The sequence below is a fragment of the Grus americana genome, chromosome 1 (assembly GCF_028858705.1).
Source record: "Grus americana isolate bGruAme1 chromosome 1, bGruAme1.mat, whole genome shotgun sequence".
Lineage (NCBI taxonomy): Eukaryota > Metazoa > Chordata > Aves > Gruiformes > Gruidae > Grus > Grus americana.
The window spans coordinates 216,187,620-216,212,182 of NC_072852.1; the positions used below are offsets into that span (position 1 = coordinate 216,187,620).

The 24,563-nt window shown below is 49.9% G+C and overlaps 1 protein-coding gene across 5 annotated transcripts; it reads right to left on the reverse strand.

Annotated features, from left to right (window-relative positions):
• Positions 1-907: 907 nt before the first annotated feature.
• TSKU (tsukushi, small leucine rich proteoglycan) lies at positions 908-19,065 on the reverse strand. 5 transcript variants are annotated; one of them, XM_054827353.1, is made up of 3 exons: positions 18,831-19,065; positions 16,096-16,178; positions 908-4,354 (listed from the first exon to the last, which is right to left on the reverse strand). In XM_054827353.1, exon 3 carries the CDS (start codon positions 4,345-4,347, stop codon positions 3,289-3,291), a length of 1,059 nt encoding a protein of 352 aa, XP_054683328.1. In that variant the 5' UTR covers positions 4,348-4,354; positions 16,096-16,178; positions 18,831-19,065; the 3' UTR covers positions 908-3,288. The 5 variants fall into 5 exon arrangements, with proteins under 5 accessions (XP_054683328.1, XP_054683419.1, XP_054683598.1 ...); XM_054827444.1 differs by lacking the exon at positions 18,831-19,065 and adding an exon at positions 17,994-18,061; XM_054827623.1 differs by lacking the exon at positions 18,831-19,065 and adding an exon at positions 16,867-17,195.
• Positions 19,066-24,563: the final 5,498 nt, after the last annotated feature.

Genomic DNA, 24,563 nt, shown 5'->3' on the forward strand with positions numbered 1-24,563 from the left:
GGCCTCTCCTGGAGATGCCTGCCCCCAGGTTATGGTCTGATCAAACCTTGCAGTCCTGGAGGACAGGATAGTTTGGCAAGGCAGATGGAGAGCCAACAGCCTCTTCCAGGCAGCTTGCAGCTCTGCCTGCCTGGATGGAAGCTGCAATTGTTCCTTCAGGCTTGGGAGGACCGGGAATGCTGCAGCTTCCCGGGGGCGGTTTCCTCACTGGGGCTCTGCTTGCATCACTTTTATACACAGCACCAAGAAGTGCTTAAAATTAAATTTGCTATATAAGAGCAGGCAAAGCCCTCCTGAGATCTATTTATTCTTTAGTTGCAATGGCTCAGCATGCTCTTAGCCCTCCCTGCAGCAGTCCCCACTCCTCAGAGAGCAGTGCTGAGGCTGGACCACGTGTGTCTCACCACCGAAAGCTCTGCAGTCTGGCAGCGTGTGGCTTTCCGTGCTATGGCATTGCTCCTACACCCATTCGCTTCCTCCCACTCCCATGGACTTGTGAAACAGCTCGTGGGCTCTCCCTGCATCACCCACTCTGCAAATCCAGCCTTTCAACCCTAGCAGACTGTGTCCCAGATTGGCTGAATCCAGGAAGAGATCCCCACCATCTCTGACTAGCTTTGGAGCAGATCCTGGAGCAGGAAATTTGCTCCAGATACTCTTGTGCTGCTTCACTGTCACGTGTCCATAATTTCCTTTGAGTCAGCCAGTGAAGCTCTCAAGCCTGTCTGCTGGTGAGGAACCCAGCAAGCCAAACACAGCGGGACAAATCCTGCCCCCAGTTTGGAGATGCAACAGTTGTGAGGCTGGTAGGGCTGAGCAGAGCAAGGAGAGAAGTCGTGTTGCACTTCAGACCCAGCAGCAGCTGTCGCCTTCCCAGCACTAAGGCAACAAATCCAGGGGATCTGGGTTTATTCTCCTCCAAATCACTTTATTATATTGTGAGTAATCACAAAGCCTTACAATGCCACAGAGGTTCTTTAAAAAAAAAAACAACAAACTAACACAGCGACGGTATTTGCCAGCTTTTGCTAAGACTTGTTGAGCTAGCAGCTAGCATGAGATTACAGAAGGAAATCTTGCAGTCTTCAATTGGATTGTCACATTGGGTTTTAAACTTACCACAGTGGCGCAAAGACAGTAACTTTGACAGCATGTGATCCCCGAAACATTTCATCTACGTACAGACTTATAAAATTAAACAACTATTTAAAAATTACATTTTCTGCCAGCAGAAAAGACTTCTCTTAAAAAGGCAAGATCCACTAAAAACCATCTCCTCCCTCCCAAACTGCCCCCATCTTGCACTGCAGTTGGGTGCTGCTCCCCTCCAGATCCCTGCCTGTAGGCAGTCCCATTGCCTTTTTAAGAAAATCAATGTTTCTTGTGACTGTGAAGGCTGGTTGAGCATTGCAAAGGCTCAGTAGAGGGGGAAAACCTCCAGCACTGACAGAAAAGGTTAAAATCCCACCCTAAGATCCACGATTGAAAAGGAGATATAGATGAAAATGTGAGAGAGGGATCTCAGTATACAAAGTGAGGTTTTGACTCTGGCTTTCGTGGGTTTCAACCATCCCTGGAGACAGCTGCTTTGAGCAATAGCGTTTCCATTTGCAAAAACCTTTGGGAGTGTGAGGATGAAGCCTGAGCTCCTCCCAGCACTCCCAAGGGGGGGGGGTGTGTGATGGGCTTATATCTGCATCGCCTTTGCACGGACCTCCCTAAACCAGGTTCAAACATTAAAGGTTGCCCTGATGCAAGGCTGGGTTTAGAGACCAAGCTGCAGACCAGCCCAAGCAGGACTCCCATCCACAACATCCCTTCCCATCCCCAGGACAGAGCGTGCCGGATTTGGACCAGATCTCAGCAGACACCTCTGCTGCAGGAGCTCCTCTAAGCAGGTTGAAGGCTTCACAGTTCAAGCTGCGCTGCCTTCCCCTGCTACCTCCTAGCCTGGAGAAGAAGGGGGACAAGAGGGGCTCTCGCCTCTGCTTTGCCAGCATTTCAGCAATGGAGGAAAAAAATGAATAAATCTCTGAGGACCAGAGTTTTTATTAGATTTTGGTTGGCAGCCAAGCTGTGTGAGAGAAAGAAAAGCTACAATTCTGGAAAAAAAAAAAACAAAACCAAAAAACAAACCAAGATTTTTCCCCTGATAGGCAGAGCGCCCCAGGGTCACAGGTGTCAGTGCTAATTCTTTCCCTGGCACGTTCTGGAGAGTGTTTTGGCGCTGGATATTGCCTCACGTGAGCCCAGCTGAGTCGCAGATGTGTTCAGACTGGGGACGTCAACATGGAAAGAGCTTACTCTCACATCCTCTGGGTCTGCTTCTTGGTTTGATAAGGTCAGCGAGACAAGAATCCCTGTCAAAGTTTTCTTCCAAGCTTCCCCAGAAAAGAAGGAGGGATTTTTAATTTTTTATTTATTTTTTTTTAAGCTAGGCTTCATGATCTCTTCACTTTGCAACTCAGTTAATTTGCTTCAGGGGAGCCTGGTTCCTGGGTGAGATGTGGCTGTTGGCAGACCCCTCTGCTTCCCTTGCTCTGCCGCACATCATCTCTGAGCAATAGCTTGCTAAGGTTAAAAAAGACAGGAGGTTGCCAAGGTTGAACCTGAAGTAATTTAACATGAAAAGAATTGAGATGGGAATATAGGGAGAAAATTGTGGGAAAAGTTCTCAACTTACTCAATGTTCATTGCACACCTATGCAAATAACATGTAAAACCCAGCACATTAGGAGCACCCTGTATTCAGGTTTGTCTGGAAATGTTTCTTCAAGACTGAAAGTGCATGACAGGGAACAGGGTGCTGCTAATGAAGGCAACATCCAGAAGGCACTTTGTGGGGAATAATAATTAAAAAAAAAAAAAAAAAAGATGATGCACGGGTTTGTAAGCAAGCAGCTACGAAGTCAGTACGTTTTGGTGTGTGCTCTGGAGAGACGTAGCTTTGCTCCTACAAACGTGTCGGGGGCATGAAGGTTTGCTCCAGACCAGCTGTTCTGCCCTGGGACCTGCAGAGCAGCTTGGTCCCCGTTGTCCAACATCACCGCTCTTGAGCTAACGGGCTGCATGCAGGACCTCAATGCGCTGGGCAAAATCTGGAGCCTGCAGATGATGTGGGCTAGGATTTGAGAGTTTATAAAATCCACAAACAATCAAGTATTGGCATATACAAATATATAAATTATTAACAGTTTTACAAAAGGCACACTGCAAGCCATCTCAGTCCGACACCTGTACAAATCCCATCCCCGCCCTCCCTTCCCCACCCCTTCTCCCCAGCTTTCATCACGAAACGTAAGGCGCTGCTGCTACGGACCCGTGGCTGTCGTGGCAACTGAGGACCTCTTTTTTGGTCAGCCCAATTTGTCGGTGGTACTGTCCTTCTTTGATGGTCTTAAGACACTGTATGTTCTTCCCCAAGGTGATGCTTTTGATGGAAGGCAGATATTTCAGCACAGTCTTTGGCAAGGATGACACGCCTGTTCCAGAGAGGTTGAGCTCTTGTAGGGAGTTCAGACCAAAGATAACTTCAGCAGTCAGTGACTTCAGGTCAGGATTGCTGGATAAATCCAGAACTTGGAGGGCTGGTAGTTCCTTGAAGCTGTAAGGAGATAACTCCCCAAAGCCACGCAGGCTGCTGAGGGATAAATGAATCAGATCTTTCAGCCCCATGAAGTCTCCTTTCTCAATCTTGACTAGAGGGTTCCCATCAAGATTTAAGTATCGGAGAGGAATTCCTTGAAGGATTGGCACAGATGTTAGCCTGTTTCCAGAAAGATTTAAATTCTGGATGTTGGGGATGCTCTTTTCACGGTGCCTCGTAATCGTGCTGAGCATATTATTGGATAGATCCACATTCAGGGGTTTTCCCTGACCTTTTGAAGCAAAAATGTCTACAGCTATATCCAAAAGCTTGTTATTGCTCAAATCTATGTCACTCAGAGGAGAACTGGAGAAACAGTTTTCTGGAAGGACTTCCAGAGAGTTATGACTCAGATCCAAGGACTCCAGGTACCGAAGCCTGGAGAAGGTTGTGGAGGAAATCTTGGCAATTTTGTTGTAGCTCAGGTCGAGGCTCACCAAGGTGGTGTATCCAGGGCCAGTAAGCATCGATTCATTGATTGTTTCCAGTTTGTTTGATGATAGATCCAAGTAGGAGGTATCCAGAGGGATTGGGACAGGAACAATGTGTGAGCCTATTCCACTGCAGTCCACCTTGGTCAAGCTAAAGCTGTCAAAGAGACCAAAGCTTTCCACTTCGCAGTGGCAGCCAGGGAAGCAGGTTTTGGTGGTACCAAAACAAGGAAGGAGAAGCAGCAAATTGAACCAAGCTAGGAACTGCATTGTTGACCTGGAAAACAAGACAATAAGAAAATAGATTTAATGGCAGTAGAAATTACTTTACTGAAGATGTGTAACAGTTTTGAGTCGTGCAGTCTTCTCTTCTGTCTTTCCAAAGGGATAGACTAAGTATACTCTTAAATAGCATGGATGTCCCAAACACTTTGTCTCTCATGTTGTGAACCCCCCTGGGAACTTAATGGAGAAAAAAATATTGGGTTAACAGTCTTTGCATATATAACCAAGTTAAGACACAACTGAAAATTAGCTGTAAGAACAGTAGGCTGCCTTAAAGCAAGATCTATCCAACATGCATCCTTTTGGCTGGACCACGGAGGAAGCTAAATGGCAGCTCAAACCCTGATTCATTTTACAGCCTGGCAAACTTCAGCACACAGAGGTCTTCATGTCAGGGCATCCATGTGAGATTTGGGAGTGCCGGGTTCAAAACTCTGCATTGACAGGTTGGAGAAATTATGTAAGCTGTGCACCCAGTGGGAGCCTTAGGTGTCCAAAACCCTTATCAGGGAAGGAAAAACCAGAGCTCCGTTCAAATTTCCTATATATGACAGAGATAACAGCATCATCAGAACATCCTCCAAGATGAACAGCTAGAAAGGCCAGCTGCCTACTCCCAAATGGACACCATGCCTCCCTTGCTTAGAACTTCAGATGCAAATTTAGAAGTAGGATCATTGTTTTACGTTAACTGGCTAAAAAAGAGGGCTAAAACCAACCCTCCTTGGGCTGGTGGCAGGTAGGACAGACAATGGCCACCTGGCTCCTTGCCTGCCAAAGCAGAGGAACCAAGGACTGCTCAGTCTAATCCAGGCTCTGCTGTGGTGGGCCCAGCATCCCGCACAGGCATCAAGTGGAGAGAGCCATTTCATATAGAGCCTCTGGGGAGTCTTTGCTAATTACATTAAGTATTCTCTCTGATTAACGATGCCAGCAAGCAAGGAGCTCTCTCTACCCCTCTGGTTTTGATCTTTCTCCATCTAAGACATTTCTGTCCCACCATTGTCACAGTCGAGGGAGGAAGAGAGCTGATCTACACCTCACTGGCTTGGCTGGACCTCTCCAGATCACATCCTAACAGCTCCTCTGCACAACAGTGGGCAACAGCAGCTGTGTGATTTCAACAGCCAGCCAGAAAAGCTTTAGCTCTGCATCTCTGGAGAGGGTAGATTGAAGCGTGCCAGCATCCTGCAGGTCAGCAGAGGCAGCAAGGGCTGTCCTCATTGGTTCCCCTTGCAGTCATGGGTGACGGCTCCTCATGCCTTACAAACAAGGTTTCCAGGAGGCTGCCAACAAAAACTCCCACCAAACCAGGCAAGCAGATCTATCAGCACTGCTCTTTGGCTATGCTGCTGGTGATCAACAGAGACTCATGTGCCAAGCACTCATTTAGGGGGAAAAAAAAAAAAAAAAAAAAATCCCCTTTAAACACATGTTTCCATCCCCACCTCAGCACCCCCAGTCTCTATTCTCACCTTTCCCACTGCTGTTTAAAAGCATTATATAAACTTCCTTGCAGTATCATCTTTCCCACACACCCTTTGATCTGGCTGAGGTGCCTTCCCCACAGCCCTTGCAGCTTCCCAGGACCATTTCCTAGAAGTTCATACTTCATCTTCCCTCACCCACCCCTTGGCAGAAGTTTCTCTCTCTTTTCAGCATGGTCTTCTTGGCCCTGCTCTCCTTCCCAGGAGACCGACCAGGGACTACTTGCCAATGTGCAAAAGAAGCGCAAAGGGGAGAAAAGCATTGCAAAAATATTATCCTGATCACTGATATGACTTGTCTGGCGGTAACTCCCAGACCTCTTGCAAATAGAGAGCAGAAATTGGGACTCTGGCCAAACAGCCTGCAACCAAAGCATTGCTAAAGGCCAACACGCAATCCTCTGGGGTCCATTATTCTATAGAAACAACAGAAAATCAGTAAGATGAGCCCCAGTCCCAGCCCATCTCAGTTTGCTTCTTGAGAAAACACATATGTGTGCAGAGGGGACGCAGGGGGTAGGAGCTCCTTTCTGCAGACATGTTTCCAGATATCCCTTTCCTAATGACATCAAGGCTGATCCTCTCTGGTTTTGTGCAGACGTCTTGCCCCCTCCTGAAGTCCCTCCTAAACTAAACACTACTTCTTTTTTTCATGAAGCTGCGTTTGGAATGCACTGAAATGTTTTATTACCAGGGGAAATTACAGCAGTGGGGATCTCTTTGGAAACTCAAAAAACAAAATCCCAAATGTTAAATGTCTCATCTACAGGGAACTACCTGCATTAGTGTCAGCTCAGTCTACTGGTGTTTCTTCTCCCAGATCCCACCCAGTGACAATTCCTATTTGATGTCTTAACAGGGAAAGCACCTCCTAACTTCTCCTTCAAAAGCCCAGCTCAGTTCCTCATGACATCCTCTTAGCTCCAGTGGGAGCTGGATCAGACCCCAGCAGGTCCAAAGACACATCAGTGTGAGACTTGGCTCCTGATGGGCCACCTGAAGAAAAGCAAGAGGGCAATCTCCAAAGTACTAGTTTAACCGGGAGAAGAATTAAAGTCAACACTGGGCTTTGATATGTGGCAGCTCAAACCCCTTTTGACACGGGAATTCCCTTCCCAAGCAGCCTCAAAAATGATCCCAGAAGTGGGTAGAGACAGTGACTCCCACTGCAACATCCATGGCTCCAACCAGCAGAAAGCACGAAACATTATGCAGCTGAAATGCAGTACACAAAGCTCAGCTTAGGTATTTGCACAGCATCTATTGCCTCTTCCCTCCTCACAGCACTGCCCCAAATTCTCCCTTACCGGCTCTGCAATTGCTTTGCAGATGAGATGCAGTCCATTACTACCAGTTAAAAACTCCCTTATGGAGCAGCATGAAGCATTCATAGGCTAACAAGCCAGTTGGCCAATAGCTCTGATAAAAGAAAGGAGAAATAAAGGTACTGGTCATCATCTGGTTCAAGAAAGAGACTCCTGCATTGCCAGATAATCGAGCTTAGGTATAGGCATGCTTCATCATCGCATGGAGAAATCGGTAGCGGTCTTTGAAATGGGGAAAGAAACATGCCACAGGCATTTACAGTTCATCTGTGTACAGCATGCATTTGAAACCGCATCAAATTGCCTTTGGATTGCTGCCTACGAGCTGCTCTGTTGATAAAGGCAGGAAGCCAAAGTATCCCCTCATAAAAGGAAGATGAGTTATCCTCTTGCAGCACTGGGGAGATTCACCTGGAGGAAACACCACAGGCCAGAAACCACCAGCCCCATCACCTGGGATGGCGAGGGGAAAGCCACCGGTAGAAAACAGTCCGCTCCCAGACTGGTTCAACCATGACCTCTTCATTTCTCTGGCTGTTGTGGTGTGGAGAGATACCAGGGATACATTTTGGCCATCTGACAACTTGGGGGTCTTATTATACCCACTGATTTCAACAGAAGCTGCTAGGGGTGCAGCATCATCCCTCGCGTTTCAGGTGCCCGGCCCATCTCTCCCTTGACCATGGTGGAGCGGGTTGCCAGCTCTCCTTGGGTTGCTGTTTCCCACCCCATCCTTGGCTGCATCCTCCAAACCTCAGTCCCACCCATTAACCAGGTGCACCCAGGATGACTCAGTTCAGCTCACTCATCCAACAAAACCCCCCTAATCTTCCTTTTTCCCTCTTTGGTGAGTCACTTTTCCAGAAAACTCGGCTGCCCAGCTGCAGGAGTACCAGCTCTGACACAGGAATCAGGAAAACAGGACCTGTCTTTTCAACAGCGGCCCACGATTGAAGTAAATCAAGTAAGACATGAATCTCTGCGTGTCTACAGCATGATGGACAGATCCTGGTACTTTCAATGTTTTTTCCCAATGTGCTGCTGGATTAATTCTGGATTAACAGCAAACAGATCAACCTTTAAAGGAAAGAGGCAAAAAGGAAGGGCTGGAGTCCACCTATCCCAAACAGAGTTGCTGTTCTAGCAGAGGACGGAGGAGTTGGATTAGCAACAGTATTTCATCAGGAGGAAAATTTGGGGCTTGTCTTCTGTCTCTTGCATCAGCCAAATGAACAAAAAGCAAAGGCTTTATAGCCAGGCCCACAAGTCCCACTTGGCTGCAGTCACTGATGGGGGGCAGGGGAAAGGGAACATCACTGGAAAGTGAAGCAAGCTGCACAGTATATGATAGAGGCCATAAATCCTCTAGACTGCAAAAAAGAGATAATTGGCTTTTTCTCTCTTTAAATACTTGGGAGGCTCCGAGAGGCAGCTGGGATGGTGGGTCCGGAGCACCAGGATGCTCCTGAGTTGCTTCTCCAACAACAAAAGTGCTTCAGAGACATTTTTTTTTCCTTTTTTTCTTTCCCTCTCTCACTAATCAATCTGTAAAATAAGAATAATTATCAACTGAAGTACAGCACTAGCAACAGCTACACTTTTCCAGTGTGGACTTTCCCAGGCTGAGTCCAAATGACGCCACAGATGCAATCGCAGCCTGGTCTCCAGATCCCACACGCCAATGTGAGCAGGCAGCAAAACTGGCTCAAACCAGCCTACAACCAGAGACAATTAATCCCTTAACTCGCAGGCACACATCCCTCACATGATAAAGAAACTGCTGCTGACAAGGTTACTCTTTTTTGTGTGTGTGAATCCATTGAAAGTAAAGGTCATCCAGGCTTTTGCTCCACTGGCTTCAGACCAGCTCTTCCCTGAAGAAGGGGTCCCCACATGCATGCAGTGAAGAGCTGTGCTTACCCCCTCTATAACACTTATTTAACCACTTAGTGCTTCTTCACAAAGGAGTTTTGGTGTAAATGGGAACAGGGCTTTCTGATCCATTTGTTATTTTTGTGTTGTTAGCTGGTTTGGGGGTACGCTTTGGAAATACCGGTCCTGGTTTTATACTCAGTGTTTGTGATTACTTGGATTTAGGGAGAGGAGAGCTAATGAGAATCCAAGAAATATCTGCTATTTAGGTTTGATCTTGCATCTGCTTAGATGGGTTTGGGGGAGGTCAGTGGAGTTACTCCAGGTGTCAGTGACGGCAGGATAAGAATTAGTCCCTTGACTCCTAAATTCAGCTCAGTTTCATGGAGCCCTCCATCAGGAGCCATTGCACAAGTAGCTTTTGGGTGATAAGCTATCACCCTTCACACTGATGGTTTTATCAGTGTGAAGTGCAAAGCTGCTTAGACAGCAGAGCCATCCCCAATTACCCATGAGGATATAAAGAAGGGGACGTGCAACCCAATCTTCTTATCCTCACCCTATTTCCTCTACCAGTGCATGCAAGCATTGGGATGGGGGGAAACTCACCCACTGGGATGGTGGCTTTAGCCCTTATGGTTAATGTAAAGAAACACCGAGGGCCTGGACAGGAGCTAAAATCATCCTGCAGGTGCCTGAACACTTTTTGCCCCATCTTCCCACTCACTGGGGGAAAGGAAGGGAAGGGGAAAAAAAATAATAGAGATTTCTCTATTAATTCCTTTCTGCTTTGATGATTTTTAATAACAGATGTAAAAACATCTCCTTTGCTTTCAGTCAAGAGCCCCACCACCAAAGGGGGAGTCGTTAGCAGGTAATTAACCCAGTGGTATCAGGAATTGACATTACCAGGCTATGGGAGAATAATATACAACAGGCACCAAACTGGAGATGGAAAGAAAAAGTTGTCTCTTCTGCCTCAACGCAGAGACATGGTTGTATTTCAGGCAGACCAGGGTGGGTGGTGTGATGGGGGTGGATGGGCTCAGGACAAGATTTATCTTCTCTGACCTGTGGGTCCCCAGGGATCAGAGGAGGTAGCCAAGACAAGCAGATCTTGAGGTTTGTTTGCTCTGCAGGGAGCGTTGTCCCTGCTCAAGTGATTTCAAGAGGGGGCAAAACTGCTATAAACAGAGAGAAGATGCTGCTACCAGACCTGGACAAGAACCACATTGGTCTGCATCAAGTCTACCTTTATAGATAGAAGACTTGAATCTCACCAAAAAAACATGGAATTTGGGGTGTGGACAGCCAGAAGGGCTGAGGAAGGAAAAAACAAGACACCGTTCTTCATTTCCCCCATATCTCAGTTGTCTCCATTTGTTTTTCTCAGCTCTGGACATAGAGAAACTGCTGAGCCAACACCGCAATGATTAACCAGCATCCCACCGATGCTCTCCATCCTTCAGGGAGATTTTCATGGATGTTACAGGGGATGGGATAGATAAGATTAGCAAAGCCAAATTGTTAAGCATCAGAAACATTTCACAACCCCAAAGACAAAACCAAGCAGCCCCTCAACCCACCACGCAGGCTGCAGAGAAGACATATGGGATTGATCTAGAGGGAACCCAGCACCTCCAAACCCTACAGCTTCACACTATGCATTTGTTTTCAAACATATGACATCCCTTGCTCAGCTGAACCAGCCTCTGCTCTATTTTCTTCTTTAAAGTAAAAAAAGAAACTATCCTTTCTTTATAAACGAAATCAGAGATCCCTATTAAAATAATCTTTGCTCCAACTGTTAATGTCACAAATCCCATCTGCTTTGCAAGAGGCCACGGATAATTTATCATCCTAGTGTTTAAACAGCTAATAGTTTATTCCACTTGTGCAATTTTTCCCCCAGCATCTCTCATCTCCCTCAAGGAGGAAATCGAGGTGCGATGCGGTGTATTTTGGGCTCTGACAAAGGAAATCTGTGCGGGCAGGTCTGCCAGCCCATACGGTGAGTTCTAGCTCATTTACACCCACGGCTGAAATACAGACAATTTCTGCTGCCCTGAGAGCTGCGTGCCTCAAAAACCCACATCTTGGAAGCAAACGGCAGCCCAGCTCCCACGAATTTCGCCTCGAGTGGGGAAAAATCGGTGCTACCTGCAGCATGGGCAAATTAGGAATTAAATCACAGCGGCACCAAGATTTTGCACGAAAATCCCCCTTCCCTGCTCAGCCCAGGAAGCTGTCAGGCTAACAGTGGTTTTATTTGGGGTGGGGGAAATAGTCTCCCATGGCTTTTGAAAGCAATTTTGCTCGCGAGCCTCACGCTGAGCTGTGCTTGTGGCCCGGAGGAAGCGTTCCCGAAAGGAAATGAAGTTTGCCAAGCCTCCGGAGCAGCTCTGGGCAGGGGAAGGCAGGCGTCGGTGCAGCGTGGCACCTCCCGGCAGCACCGGGGGGGATTCACGGGGCTTGCTGGGAGGAGAGGGGACGTGGGCATCCCAGCCCCACCATTGCCTCCTGGCTATGCCAGCTGCAGGACTTCTCAAACTGGGAGCATCAGCAGCCACACACTGGTTCCCAGCAGCCTGGGATGCATCGGTTTAGAGGATGCCTGCAAAGGATGCAGGAGCTCAGGGGTTTCTCCTCCTCCACCATCACACCTGGGGGTGACCACCCCAAATCCTTTTACCCCTGACAGGCCCTGCTTCCCATCCTCCCCTTCGGCTTTTTAACCGTGAGCATTTCCAAGAAGAGGAGGTCTCACTATCCCAGCACTTGCTGAGCGTAACAGAAACCTCATCTCAGCTGGGAACACAAATATTTTCTTAACCGCCTCAAAACTCAGCCCGAACAGGATCTTTATCATAAACCCAGTGACATATCCCAGAACAAGAGGTCTCCGTTGCAGAGGAGTTATTTTGGCCCCAAATAGGTTTACAAACCAGCCCTTCAGCAGAGCAAAGGGAGAGGTTTACACCTAGTTTTACACCAGCCCTAATGCATTTTGTTGTAGAGGGACCTGGTGGAGCTACCAGCAGATCCCCCTGCCCCATCCATCATCTCAGATGCCCAAAGCCTCGCCGTGATGCTCGGAGGGAGGCTGCGAGTACCCAGGCTTTACCCAAATCACAGCAGTAACCCCGGGAGGATTACACCCTCTTTTTTCAGGGCTGTGTCCCCCTTTGCAAAGGATCAATTTAAAAATGACGGATCACAGCTTCGTCTGCAACGTTGGGGTTGCACACGCCTCCCCCTCCTCTCTGATCATTTCTGGTGTCAGACTAAGCAAGCCAAAAAGCTTAAGTGAATTTTTAAAGCATAAAACACCTGAGGCAGGGCCTTATTTCTTAGCTAGTCAATTATTGAAAGCCAAAACGATCCTAGCGAGCTTCTCCTGTAGCCTCAGCCCTTGACGATGCTCTCCCACACCTGATCCCTCACCCAGCCAGTCCCTGTGCTGGCTCCTGCTACGATGATACTTTTTCGTAGCACTCCGGCTCCCGGAGACATGATATAATTCAAGAGGAATGCACTCTGGGACGAACACCATACACCAGGCCAGGGAGAAACATTAAGAGGTGCAGCACAGGGAGAAGAAACTTCCTACCCAAGGTGGATGCTTCTTGGTTTTAACTGTTAATAGAGCTGCTTCCATGTCACTGCGTCCGGCTGGGAAATGCCACATGCCATGCACGTCCCTGGGATGGCACACACAACATCCCACCCCAGGAGAGCACAGGTTGCAAGGACCCACCAGCAGCTGTCTGGTCCATGAGGGAAAGGCGTGATATCTATGGATGTACCCCACATCCCTGACCTAGTTTGCTTTTGACCACCCTGGTGGGCGGGCCTGAGCTGCAGAAGGACCATGATGGACATGGATGGGTTCCCCTGGAGAGGATGAGCTGGGAGGGAGGGAGGGAAGGAAGGAAGGAAGGAAGGAAGGAAGGAGGGAGAGGGATGGTGCCAGGGGAAGGCGATACAGCCCAGCGGGAGCAAACACCTCGTAGCAGTCCCATCACCCTGTATCTCTAAGGGCTTTCCAGCTCTTTCTGCTTGAAATAGAGGTGGCTGCAAATCAGCTGTCCAAATGCTGCCTCCAACAGCATGCCTTGGTCGCGGTTCAGCCCTGGCAGAAGGATTTTAGGAGGACCCCATGCTGCTTTAGCTCTCTGAAAGGCAGCAGCTCCCAACCTCCCTTCTAACAGCCCTGCGGGGCTGCTGGCTTCAGTAAGGGAGGGCAAAGCGAGGAGGCAACGTTAGGCTGGGTGCCCCTCGGTGCTGCCCCAGCTGGCCCAGGGCTTCTTTGTGGGCTTTTTATTTATTTTTGTGGTTGGGTGGTTTTTGTTTTTTTCATGCACAATGATCTCTGGGCCTCTTTGCTGCCTGTGGCTCTCAGTGTGCAGCTGCAGACCCTCCACCGAGGAGATAATAAATACAATCCTGGCCATTATTGTTGCAAACAACACAGCTGGAGGCTCCCGTCACATTCCCCTCCCAGCTTTTCTTCCCCCCCCCCAACTAATTCTTGTAATGTGACGCTGCGAACAACGAATGCCAACGCAATTGCTCGGTAGAGCATCAGTCGGGGCTTCAGGAGCTGCCCCCACCCCGGCGAAGTGCATGAGATATTCGCTACGCCCAGCGGGTCTCCTACAAGATTTGGGAAGAGGGGACTTGGGGAGGGGGAAGGGGTCTGGGTAAAGCTAACAAAGGGTTTATCAGCAGGGCATTGTCCCCACCGCAGTTCCCACCCCAGATGATGCTTCACTGCCCCAGTGATGTGGTGGTGTGGTATCTCTTCAGCTCCTTGCCTCCCCTCCCTGGCCCAGGATCCTCCAGTCCCTCTTGGCTGGTGCAGGACTTTGGAGAGAAAGTGGGTTGGGAGCAGGATCCATTTCTTACCACTGATGTTACCATAAGTCCCCATTCATGTGCCTCAGTTTCCGTCCTGAGACCTTAAGGATGACTAACCCCAAGACCAAGAGGTGTTCATTCCTGTGTGGTGATGGGGGTACCATCCCCAGGTTCAAATCCCACCAGTTTAACTGGGAATGGACCACAAGCCAAGATGCCCTGGTCTCACCCCATGCAGAAGCCCCCTGCCAACACTACCACTGCCACAACTGGCCCAGCCAAATGCCACCACTGTCCTTGTACACCATGTCCAGCTCCTGCCTTGCCTGGACACTCTGGGGACACCAGCCCTGCTTTGCCCTCTGCAAAATGGGCAGCCAGGCTGGGGGACAGGGAAGGGGGCATCTGGGGAGGTGGTTGTGGTGGACAAGTATCTAAGCACCTCTCAAATCAGCGTTCATGGACTCTAAACCATGGCTGCAGTCTTGGTGGCTGCCAACAGCAGGCCTGCCTCTCCGGGGACCTCTGCCCACCCATGCTGCTCACCTCCCCTGGCTCCATCCGGTCCCCATCCCTGTCCCCTTGTTTTTGCCGCAGCCCTATGCCACTTCTGCCATGCCATGGAGATGCCGCAAGTCACCCAGAACACACGCAACCATCTTCCTTTGCCATTTAACCCTGCATTAAGCCACCTCCTAAGCGAATTTGACCTGATTTCGCTGACTGGCAGAGTAAGACTTCCCAAATTACAGCATCCTCATACGTGCCCCTGTATGGGCTACATCATGCTGGCTCCTTGCACCCTGTTCCTTCCCCCAAAGCCAGGGGAGGGCACCATCCACCATGCTGTCAATGCAGGGGATAGGAACATCACCATGGGACATTTGGGGACAGTCCAGAAGAGCAATGGTCTCCCCTGATGCATGAGACTGGCCAGATTCAGAGTTACCCTATGATCCATAATCCTTTGAGTTGGAGATCTCTTGCAAGAGGTTGCAACACTCTTGTAGGACCTGGGGTGAAAACTGAGCCTTTGCACTGGGATTACAGAGCTTTGGAAGAAGGGTGTCCTCCATCCTGCTGTGTGAAACAGCCTCGCCATACTCCATGCTACAGACATCTCATTCTCAAGGATGTGAGGAAAACAAGTGATTTTGGGGTCAGGGACTTGTGCTGCCCTACTTGGAGAGCTCTGTGCACATCTGTCACTTCAGATATGAAGGGGGAGAGGAATCACATCTGGTTTGACCCATCTGCCACAGCAGGGCTTTCCCTTTCAGTCTCAAATTTTCCTGACGTGGGTCATCTTATTCAAAGATATTTCTGTTCTGTTATTTCTCTCCCCACCCCTGGGTTTGAGCTGCCGAGCATGAACCAGGGAAAAGGAGAGCAATCAGCATCACAGGTCTACCGACAGCAAAAAAGAAGCAGGAGAAGGGAAAGGGGAAGGAAAAGAAAACCCACAGATGCCGGCACTCAGATATTACACACAGCACATGGCCCTCTGCTCAGCTACGACAAAGATAAAGTGCTTTTTCCAGTTTGCCACTGCTCCAACAGGCAGATTTCCAGCCTGGTTAATGCAACTCAGGAATGTCCCGTGCTAAGGCAGCCAGGTTGGTTTAATCACTTGCAGCGTCTGCAAGTGGGGCGGGGGGGAGGCCGGTGCGATTCTCAGCGCACGTATTTCCTTCCCCCCCTGCTGCACATCATGAATACTCCAAGAGGGAATGATGGAAATTCCCAGGAAATTAAAAAAAAAAAAAAGAAAAAGACAAAGAAAATTGCAATACAAATGAAAATCTGAAGGCTTCCCTGTAATGAATGGCTGAGCCGTTCATACATTCGCCTCGATAGGTCCAGGTGCCAAGTGTTAAGACAAGAAATGGCTTGCTCAAGCCAGCCTTTATCTCTTCCCAGCCCTCAACATATCAGCATTCGGAAGTTTCTTTTGATAGCCTGCCAGGCGGCCAGCGCTGCGGCTACCACGCACGGCCCAGGGGTGCCGGGGGGTCGGGAGGGCGGCTGGACAAGGATGCCTTGTCTTATCCCACTCTCCAGCCTCCACTTCTCCCCACCAACCAGCTGACAATTGAGGAGGAGGAGAAGGAAGAAGACACTGAAAGAGGAGAAAAAAAGCAGTTAGGGATGGAGGGAAAACTCTAAACCTCCGGAAGACGGTGGCTCACCTTTTTTTCCCAGCTCCGTCTCGCGCCGGGGATGCACACACCGCTGTTCACTGCGGGGCTGGGGGAGCAGAAGATGCTTTTTCCTATATCAAAAAAAAAACCCAAAACCAAAACCAACTTTTGCATGTTTTTTGTTTAACAGCTCTTTTCTCCTAATTTCCTCCCACCCATTCAATATTCTTTTATTCCCTGCACACAATCTTAAAGAATAAGGGTGCAGGAGACCCTCACCCCAGCCTTGCAGCTTTCCCTGCCAGTCCACCTCGCCATCAGAAATTAACATCCCCTGGGAGATCTGTCACGTCCTTATTCCCTCCGGGCATTTTGTAATTGCTCCCCACCGCCTCTGTCAGCAGCTGCTCAAATTCATTCACAAACCAGCAGCGTCTCCCCGCAGCACGCCTGCTCCAGGATGCTGCAAGGGAAAACCCATCCGGGTGCTGCCACCGAACCTCCTGCCTACCCCGGTCCCGAGCATCGCTCACCCCACACAACCACCGCCTCTGCACACGGACTCTGTGTCGGAGCGCAGACGGGCGACAGCTGAGCACAGGTCAGGGCCTTGCTGGGCCATTTATAACCCACGTGTGAACAAGCACCTCCCGTGTCCTCTCCAGGACAGGGACTGGCTCCCATGGGTCATGAAGGGACACGAGCTGTGCCCCGCGCCAGGACGATGGCAGACTTGAACCCACTTTGCCTTTGCAGCACCTGGCTGCCGACAGCGAGCAGCCAGCCAAGTTTAGACTGCAAATTCTCCCAGGGACATACCAGGCTCCCTCGGGTCCTTTCCGCATCTAACACCTCCGGTGTGCTGCTTATTCCCAGTGAGATCGGCGAGGCATCGGTCTAACCCTGCCTTTCCACGGCGCCTCTTCTCCTGGTATTCGCTCTGCTCTCTACCACTGCAATAAAGCCCCGCGCGCTGCCAGTCGAGCTTTGGAGCGGCGATCAATGCAATATTTCAGCGCAACGCCAGCGATCGGCACCGGCTGCTCTCTGCAGAGCAATGGCACAGTGTCCACCCAGACAAGTTTCCTACTGTAACTTCAGTGAATGCAGTTATTCAGGCTAACGGCAGCTGATTTATCATGGCAGACACCCGGGGAAATCTTTCGACTTAGGAGACTGGAGGCTCCTTGCCTGGCTGCTGCGATGAACGCCGTGAGCTCTGCACGGCTCGCTGTGTTCTCGTTACGCCCGTGCTCAAATGCCTTCGCTGCCACTGAATTACATTAGCTAACCGCGATGGAAAGCGTCGGTTAACAGAGGCGATGCCACTTCCCCACGACACAAGCCACCAGCTCCATCCTCGCCGCTCTCCTCCCAACCTTCCCAAATCCCAAGCAGAGGAGTAAAGTTGCCAGACCCTTTTGTTTCCAGAGAGCTGGCACGTGTTGTGGTTTACTGGGCTAATAAATCTGCCGTGGTCTGCGCCTTTTAATGACTGCAGCATTAATAACAAGTTTCCATGGAGCCGCTTAAAAGTTTACAGGGTGTGTGCGTTATCAGGGGAACCCCATGCTTTCTGACCTCCTGCTTCAAAAGTCACAACTGGCAGATTTTTTTTTTTGGTTGCTTGCTTTCCCCTCCCCGTTTTTCTTTTTTTCTTTTTTTTTTTTTTTTTTTTTTTTTTTTTTTTTTTTTTGCAATAAGAGAACAAATAAATCCTGATCTGCTTCCTCTCCCTTCCCCGCCCCCCTCCCCAAACACACCTTCTCCTCCAGCTTAATCCACTTACAGGCATGGGAAATTCCCAGGCAGGGAGCTTTGCTCTGCCCTTATCTCTGCAACCAGGGGGAGAAGACCCCCCCCTCTCTGCACCTTCCAGCCTCTTCACCCCATCCAGGCGACCCCCTTTAAGCTTTACCCCCCGCCTTTCTCCCTTCTCCCCTTACCTTGGGTGAGCTGCAAAACCCTGCGAGCCTCCCAGCACCAGAACCCGACCAAAAAGCCTTTTTCCTCTCCCGGATCGCCGTGTTGGGAGGGGAGGGCCAGGGAAAGGAGGCGGGGGGGGGGGGAGACAGGAGGGGGAGGAGAGGAGGGGAGACAGGGAGCCCTGTGTGAAATCAAAGCCCCGAAACCGGGCACGGGAGGCGGTGCGGAGCCTCCAGCTGCTGCTCGGATTACTTTGCAGCCGTGGCAATCCCAAGCACTCTGCAAACCACCATTGCACCGGGGGGGGGGGGGGAAGGAGAGGGGAGAGATCCCGGCTGGAGACGCTTCATCCCGCCCCGGCTGCAGCCCTCCGGGGAGAGGGAGCCGGGCTGGGGGCTCATACGCACCCGCTGCACCCCAAAATTCCCCCTTTGGAAAAGCCAGAGGTGGAGAAAAAGTAGTTTACCTCCACCCGAGACATCTGTCCTTCCCCCCCGCACCCGAGGTGTTTTGCAGCCGATGTCCCCCCCCCCGCCCCATCCCCGCACTGCCGGCCGCTGAGTCCCCACGCGAGGCAAACTCATCACACCAAAAAAAGTTTCCCCACTCGGAGGTTGGGGGTGGGGGGGGCTCCCCAGCAGACACCCCCCAGGGCTGGTCCTGCGCACCCCCAGCTCCCCAGGGCGGGGGGCGGCAGGGAGGGCTCAGCCCACTCCTAGACAGCGACCTCCCCCCCTCCCCGAAAATGAGAATTGGGGGGGGGGGGGGGGTTGCAGCACTCCGCGGCTCCCCACACCACGCTTCGGCGGCTGCCTGCGAGCCTGGGGAGGGGATGGGGGCGGCAGGGAGGGACTCACCGGGGCAGGGGTCCGTTCCCACCGCGGGGCCGGTTCCCACGGTGGGGCTGCCGCACAGCGCCGGTTCCCACGGCGGGGAGCGGGCGCCGCCGGGAGCCGGCAGCAGCAAGGCTTGGGGCCGGGTGTCCCCTTCTTCCCTCCTCCTTCTCCCTCCTCCTCCTCCTTCTCGTCCAAGGCGTGCAGCTGGCCGGGCAAGCGGGCTGCCCCCTTCCCCGCAGGAGGAGGGAGGAGGGAGCTCAACAGATGGCTGCACACAAGGGAACATCTGGGAGGAGGAGGAGGAGGAGGAGGAGGAAGGAGGAAGGAGGCAGGACTTACGCTCGGCTGTGCCACTCCTGAGCTGGCAGATCCCCTTTATGGGGAAAAAGGGGGGGGACGTCAAGCCCGCTTTGCACACACAGTCCCCCACCCTGCTGCTCCGCATCCCCCCTGGGTAAAATCCCTTGTCGTCCCTTTGCTTTCTTGGGGATCACTCCAGAGTTACCCTCACAGCACAGCCTTGTTTCCAGCCCTGACCTCTGCAGGGCTGTATTTGCAGGAGCGGGTCCTATTCCAGAACACTGCCTGCACCCCGTTTTCCAGGCGTACAGGGCCAAGGTCAGCTCCGGCACCGGGGGCTGCAGAGTAGGACAAGGCAGCACCGAGGTTTGAGGAATGCCAGCAGGCAGGAGACAGGGGCTTATAAATTGTATGGTGTAACGCCTGAAATAGGATAAAGCAAAATAAACAAACAAACAAAAGGCAAGCAGCACTCCACAGTTTGGGGAACAGAGTCTGGACCCCATCACTGTAGGACGGGCAGTCTCTGGGGCTTCTCCAAGGAGGCTGCGAAAGAGCAGCCCTACACCAGAATTTCTTGACTACTAGGTGTAATGGCCCAGCGGTGGTTTGAGTCGTGATGCTGGTACTGGAAAAAGAATCAGGAGCCTACCTAATGTCATGGTGCTGTGACACCGGACAAGGCAAAAAGGACCTCAAGGGTCCGTGAGTCACAGGGGACTCATCCTGCGGCTGTCTGCAGCTTCCCACACCGGGCCCCTCGTGTGCTAGCCATCATTAGTGGCTGTGACAGGCCTGTGCCAGGTCCTAAGCTGTGCGTTCCCTTGTTTCTTAAAAAGTTTAGGTTAAGAAGGTACAACCAGGCTCCCTGTGTTTATCTTTAGTAGCGCCGGTGCTTTGAAATATGCCACATGCCCCATAGCAATGATCAAAGTTTGCTCAGACCACAACCCTCCAGCACGTGTGTTGCTGAGATTTGCATTTAGCATCTCTTTGTGATGAAAAGGTGGTGAAAAGGCAGGTTTTTGCTCTGCTCAGCTGTTTTCTCTGAGCACATCACTGCACGACCTGCCTGGAGATTTGCAGGGTGCCCCCCACCCCCAGCGAGCGCAGCTCTGATGAGAGGGGCTGGGGCTCAAGGCAGGAGATACAAGGGGCATCAGGAGGAGATTGCAGCGATTCCTCTCCACCTTCCAAATTTCTGAACGTGCCTTATCTGGTTTATGTGCTCACTCTGCGCCCACGTCTCAGGAGCTGCTTTTTGGGAGTCACCATCACACTCCAAGAGCTGCCAAGAAGGGAACGAGCAGTCCCAGGGAGCCAGAGGAAATCTGTGCTCAGCACTCAGCAGATCCAAGTGCTTTTTGGGGGAAACCCCTTATTCTGGGTTGTGATTTCCCATGTAAAGGTGGCAGTGATATCTCCAGACATGAACAGTCTCCTGTAAGGATCCATTCACCCAGGTCTTTGCACTGTTCATTTTTATAGCTTTGGGGAGGGGAAGTTGCTAAGCTGGAAGCTTTTGTTTAATTTTCCATTTTGTTCATTTTTCTGTGCCTCATGCTAGGCCTTTGCCATGTCAAAGTTGGCCTCAGTAAAGCAAAATGCCAGTTTGAAGCTGGAGGAATTGGGAATTAAACTCTCTTCCAGCGGTCAGCACTGCCAGGTCTGGTGATTTGAAAGGAAGAACTGAAAAACATGAACCTGGCTTAAAGCCTCTGAATTTTGCTAAAGAAAGATCTTTACATTTTATTTTCTTTATTTGAAACCTAAAATGAGCATGCTTTGCAGTAGCTGCTGATAGATGGACATGGGAAAATTGTGTACTTAGAAATTTTGTTGCTCAGATGAAAAAATAATAAACTGAGAGGTCTTATGGCTTATACTTCTAATGCTAAGAGAGATTTTAATAAAATTTCCCCAGTTTGATGGAGCTGGCCAGAATCATGCTGGGCACAGGGCTGATAATTTAATTCTGGGTGATCTGGAGGTAGGGATTAGCCCTGGTGTGATGCTAACACAAAATTATCCTGGGTGTGTGTCTATCTCTGCTCCTTAGATCCTGCAACCATCTCCCACTGAGATCTGCACTTCTCCTGGAAGTGGGGTGTCCTCCTCCTGGTGCTCAGCATGTGCTCTGCTGATGGATGACAAAGTGATACCTCTTGCTGTCATGGTCCATGTCTCTGTACCGTGAAAACCTCCTTTGCGAAGTGCCTTGGCTGGACAGTCCATAGATGGATGCTCTCTCCAGCAGATCAAACCTAGTTAATTATCGTGATAACACCAAGGTCATTTTTAGAGGGCATTTAGCCTTAAGGTCATGCTTCTCACCATTACTATTTCTTTGCCACATAGAAGCATGTTTCCTTAAAGACAAACCAGGGTTTTCCCAGAGCTGTGCGGTCCCATGGGCTGAACCTTCACATGCAAAGCCAGCCACGCTATTTGTTTGGACAAATGTCCCCACCTGTGTCAGTTCACTGCCTAAATACACCACTGTAGAATGAAAGACGGAAATAGAGATTTGCTTGAGGTCATGCGGCACCAAATGATGCTAGGACCTCTCTTGGGGTTTTAGGCACTACTGTAGCCATGGTTTATCCTCCTTTTTCACTTTGGAAAAGTAGATGAGGGTGGTTCTGCTAAAATTACTCCATTTCAACCTGATTTTAAGGTCTAGATATAATATAATTTTGCCAGCACCATTTTGAAACATCAGAAAGCTGAGAGCCAGATCTCTATGCTGTCCCTCAGCCCAGCTTCTTTCCTTTATCTTGCTGTCTCCAGGTGTGAGGGTTTGGTCTCTGTTTATGGCCCATTTCTCCAGCTCAGTTCTGCACCAGCACAGATGGATCTTCAGTTTTCTCTCTGACCCTGTGGACCTGAACAGCATTACTCCAAATAGCCCCCATATACTGCTGTTGCAGAGACCTAACAGGTCTGGGGACCACAAGACATCTTCTCCCAGTCAGTTCTTCCAGGACCATGCTGAGCCTTCCTCTGACCTTCTGTTCCCAGAAGACACCAGCTCAGTTCCTTGTTTCTCAACATCCGATAACATCATGCCAAAGGAAAGACATCTGAGTCACTCTGAGTTTCTCCTGAATAAATTCTAATAGACACATATCAGGCAAAAGAAGTTGAAGAGTGAATGAGGATGACATAAGCTGGATTAGTAAGAAGAGCTAGCTCTGGAGTTTTGCCCCATGATGTTTGAGTCCCTCCCTGAGATCTTATTTCCCTTCCTCTTCTTGTGCAATCCCAGGAAAGGATGTTTCTCATGCACCAAACTATTGGGAAAAGCCACAAAGCCAGATGGGTGCCTTGCAGTCCCCAACTCTGATCTCCCCAACATGTCCCCCTCCCTGGGTGTTCCTGCAGAGGAAGGGGTCTTCCCTTTCTGCTGTGCAAGGGATTGCTCATGAACTCTCTCCTTTGTGGTTGACATAGAGCAGATGTCTTAGGAAGTTGTCCAAGCTCGATTGCGTTTGATGGGATTTCTCAGAAGGAAGCACCCACAGCAGCAGCCAGCACGATTACTTGTGGGAGAGTTTAGTTACTGCAAGAAGTTAGGAAAAAAGCTGCCCGCAATAATAGCAAACAACCACCACCAGTTTCCACGGGGAAAATGTGAAAGAGGTAGGTCTATCTGTCTGCTCTGGGAATGTGTCCCATCCTTGTGGGAGTTCTGTAGTAACTCAGAACTAGAAGCAGAGATTTTTGTGAACTCCTGTTAAAAACAAGACTTAAACCCCCCCCCCCCCCACTTGCAACTGCACCCATGGCGTTCAGGGGAGCTTGGCAGTCTTGGAAACACATTGCACTCTACTGTATACAGCCCGGGTCAAAAATACAGGTTGTTCTGTAGGTCCGTCCTCACCTTTTGTCACTGTACCATCCATGTCTTACAGATGGAAGTCCACTCATCAGTGATTGACTGCAGTCTGCTTACTTGGTCTGTGTTGACCAATGGACTTGTATGGAAAACTGTGTCACCTCTTTGCTCACCGTACTGATTATATTTTTCTTGATTGAGGGCCAGGAGGAAAAATACACAAAGAATATTTAGGAAAGGAGGCAGAATCCAGCTCCTCCTGTTGGAAGCCCCATGGCTGTCTGCAAGGCTCAATGTTCCTCTTGCTCATTCTTCCTGCCTGGCCACATGAATTTTGCTCTCCTTAGTGCCTGGTGACCCAGCTTGAGCAAGAGGGACAGAAGAGAGCCTCTTCCTCACTGTTTATCCCCTGTCCCTGCTGTCCCCTCAACACAATTTCTCCGTAGCCTGGTGGATTTGACACTGTTTTGGCTAGTGGGATCTATGGATTTCGGCTGCCTTGGGCTGAGGAGGCCTTCTTTTCTGCATTGTGACCAAAATTCAGCAGCAGGAAGGGAGGGCAGGCAGTACCCTAGCTCACAGACTATCATGCAGGAGCACTGTGTTTCCCATGGGATCGCCTAGGTCCCATCCACTGAGGGAGAAAAGAAGACTCCCATTCAGATCCACTGAACAACCCCTAGATCCCTTCTCTCCATGGACGCTGGTGGAGGCCTGGGCACTTATGACAGTTTTATCACCACACTGGGGCCAAGCATCTACTTTTCAGGTATTGTGGAACCTAAAAGGCCTGCCCAAGGGAAGTGTGGGCTTTTGTCCATCTGGCTGCTCCTGGCAAGTGGGGGGGTTGTTTCCCAGCAAGCTGCTCACTCGACTTTTGTTTCCTTTCTATATATGTTGAGTCTCTCATTGCAGATATTGACTTCCTTTTGACATCAGTCAATGTTTAGTTCTTGAGTTAATAAATATTTAGATTTACTTGGATGAAATCAATGTGTCCTAAGCTCTTTCTGCTATAGTTCATGCTTAAGCCCTGGGGCCAATGGATGGGAAAACCTGTCATGCTTTCCAGACCTGTTTCTGCAACGGTATTTGTAGATTGAGTTCATTCTGTTCATGAAAGGTCACATTCTCAGCTGTGTTGAATGCTATTTGGAGTCATCATTGTTCATAAGATCACACAGGGAAGAAAGTAAAGCACAGGGGTTTTTTATTTTTTTCTTCTCATTTTTGTTTGAATAGCTTCATGTTGACATCAGCAGATCAATTTGTAGATTGAAGGAATGTTGGCATCTTTCTAATGCCATGTTGGGGTTTCCACTCAATTCCCTGTCTTTGGATCCTCAAATTCTCAGAGGTTTCTCCATCTCTATTTCTCGTATAAACTGGATGGAATCAGAATCCCTTTGAGAAGGTGGATTTCTTTGAAAATCAAAGCCAGACTGTGTGGCCCATATTTACCCCAACAATCCATACCGAAAGAGTCTGTGTGGTGCATTCAGGGACCCAGCACCCTACTTGGATGCTGCAAGCTGCTTTGGTTATCTTGTCCCAAAAAAGATATTGAAGCATGGGATGAGGCCTGTTATCCAGACAGAGAATTGAAAAACCTCTTG

Coding starts and splice junctions, on each gene's coding strand:
- TSKU (XM_054827719.1), bottom strand. CDS start 4,347: ATGCAGTTCCTAGCTTGGTTCAATTTGCTGCTTCTCCTTCCTTGTTTT.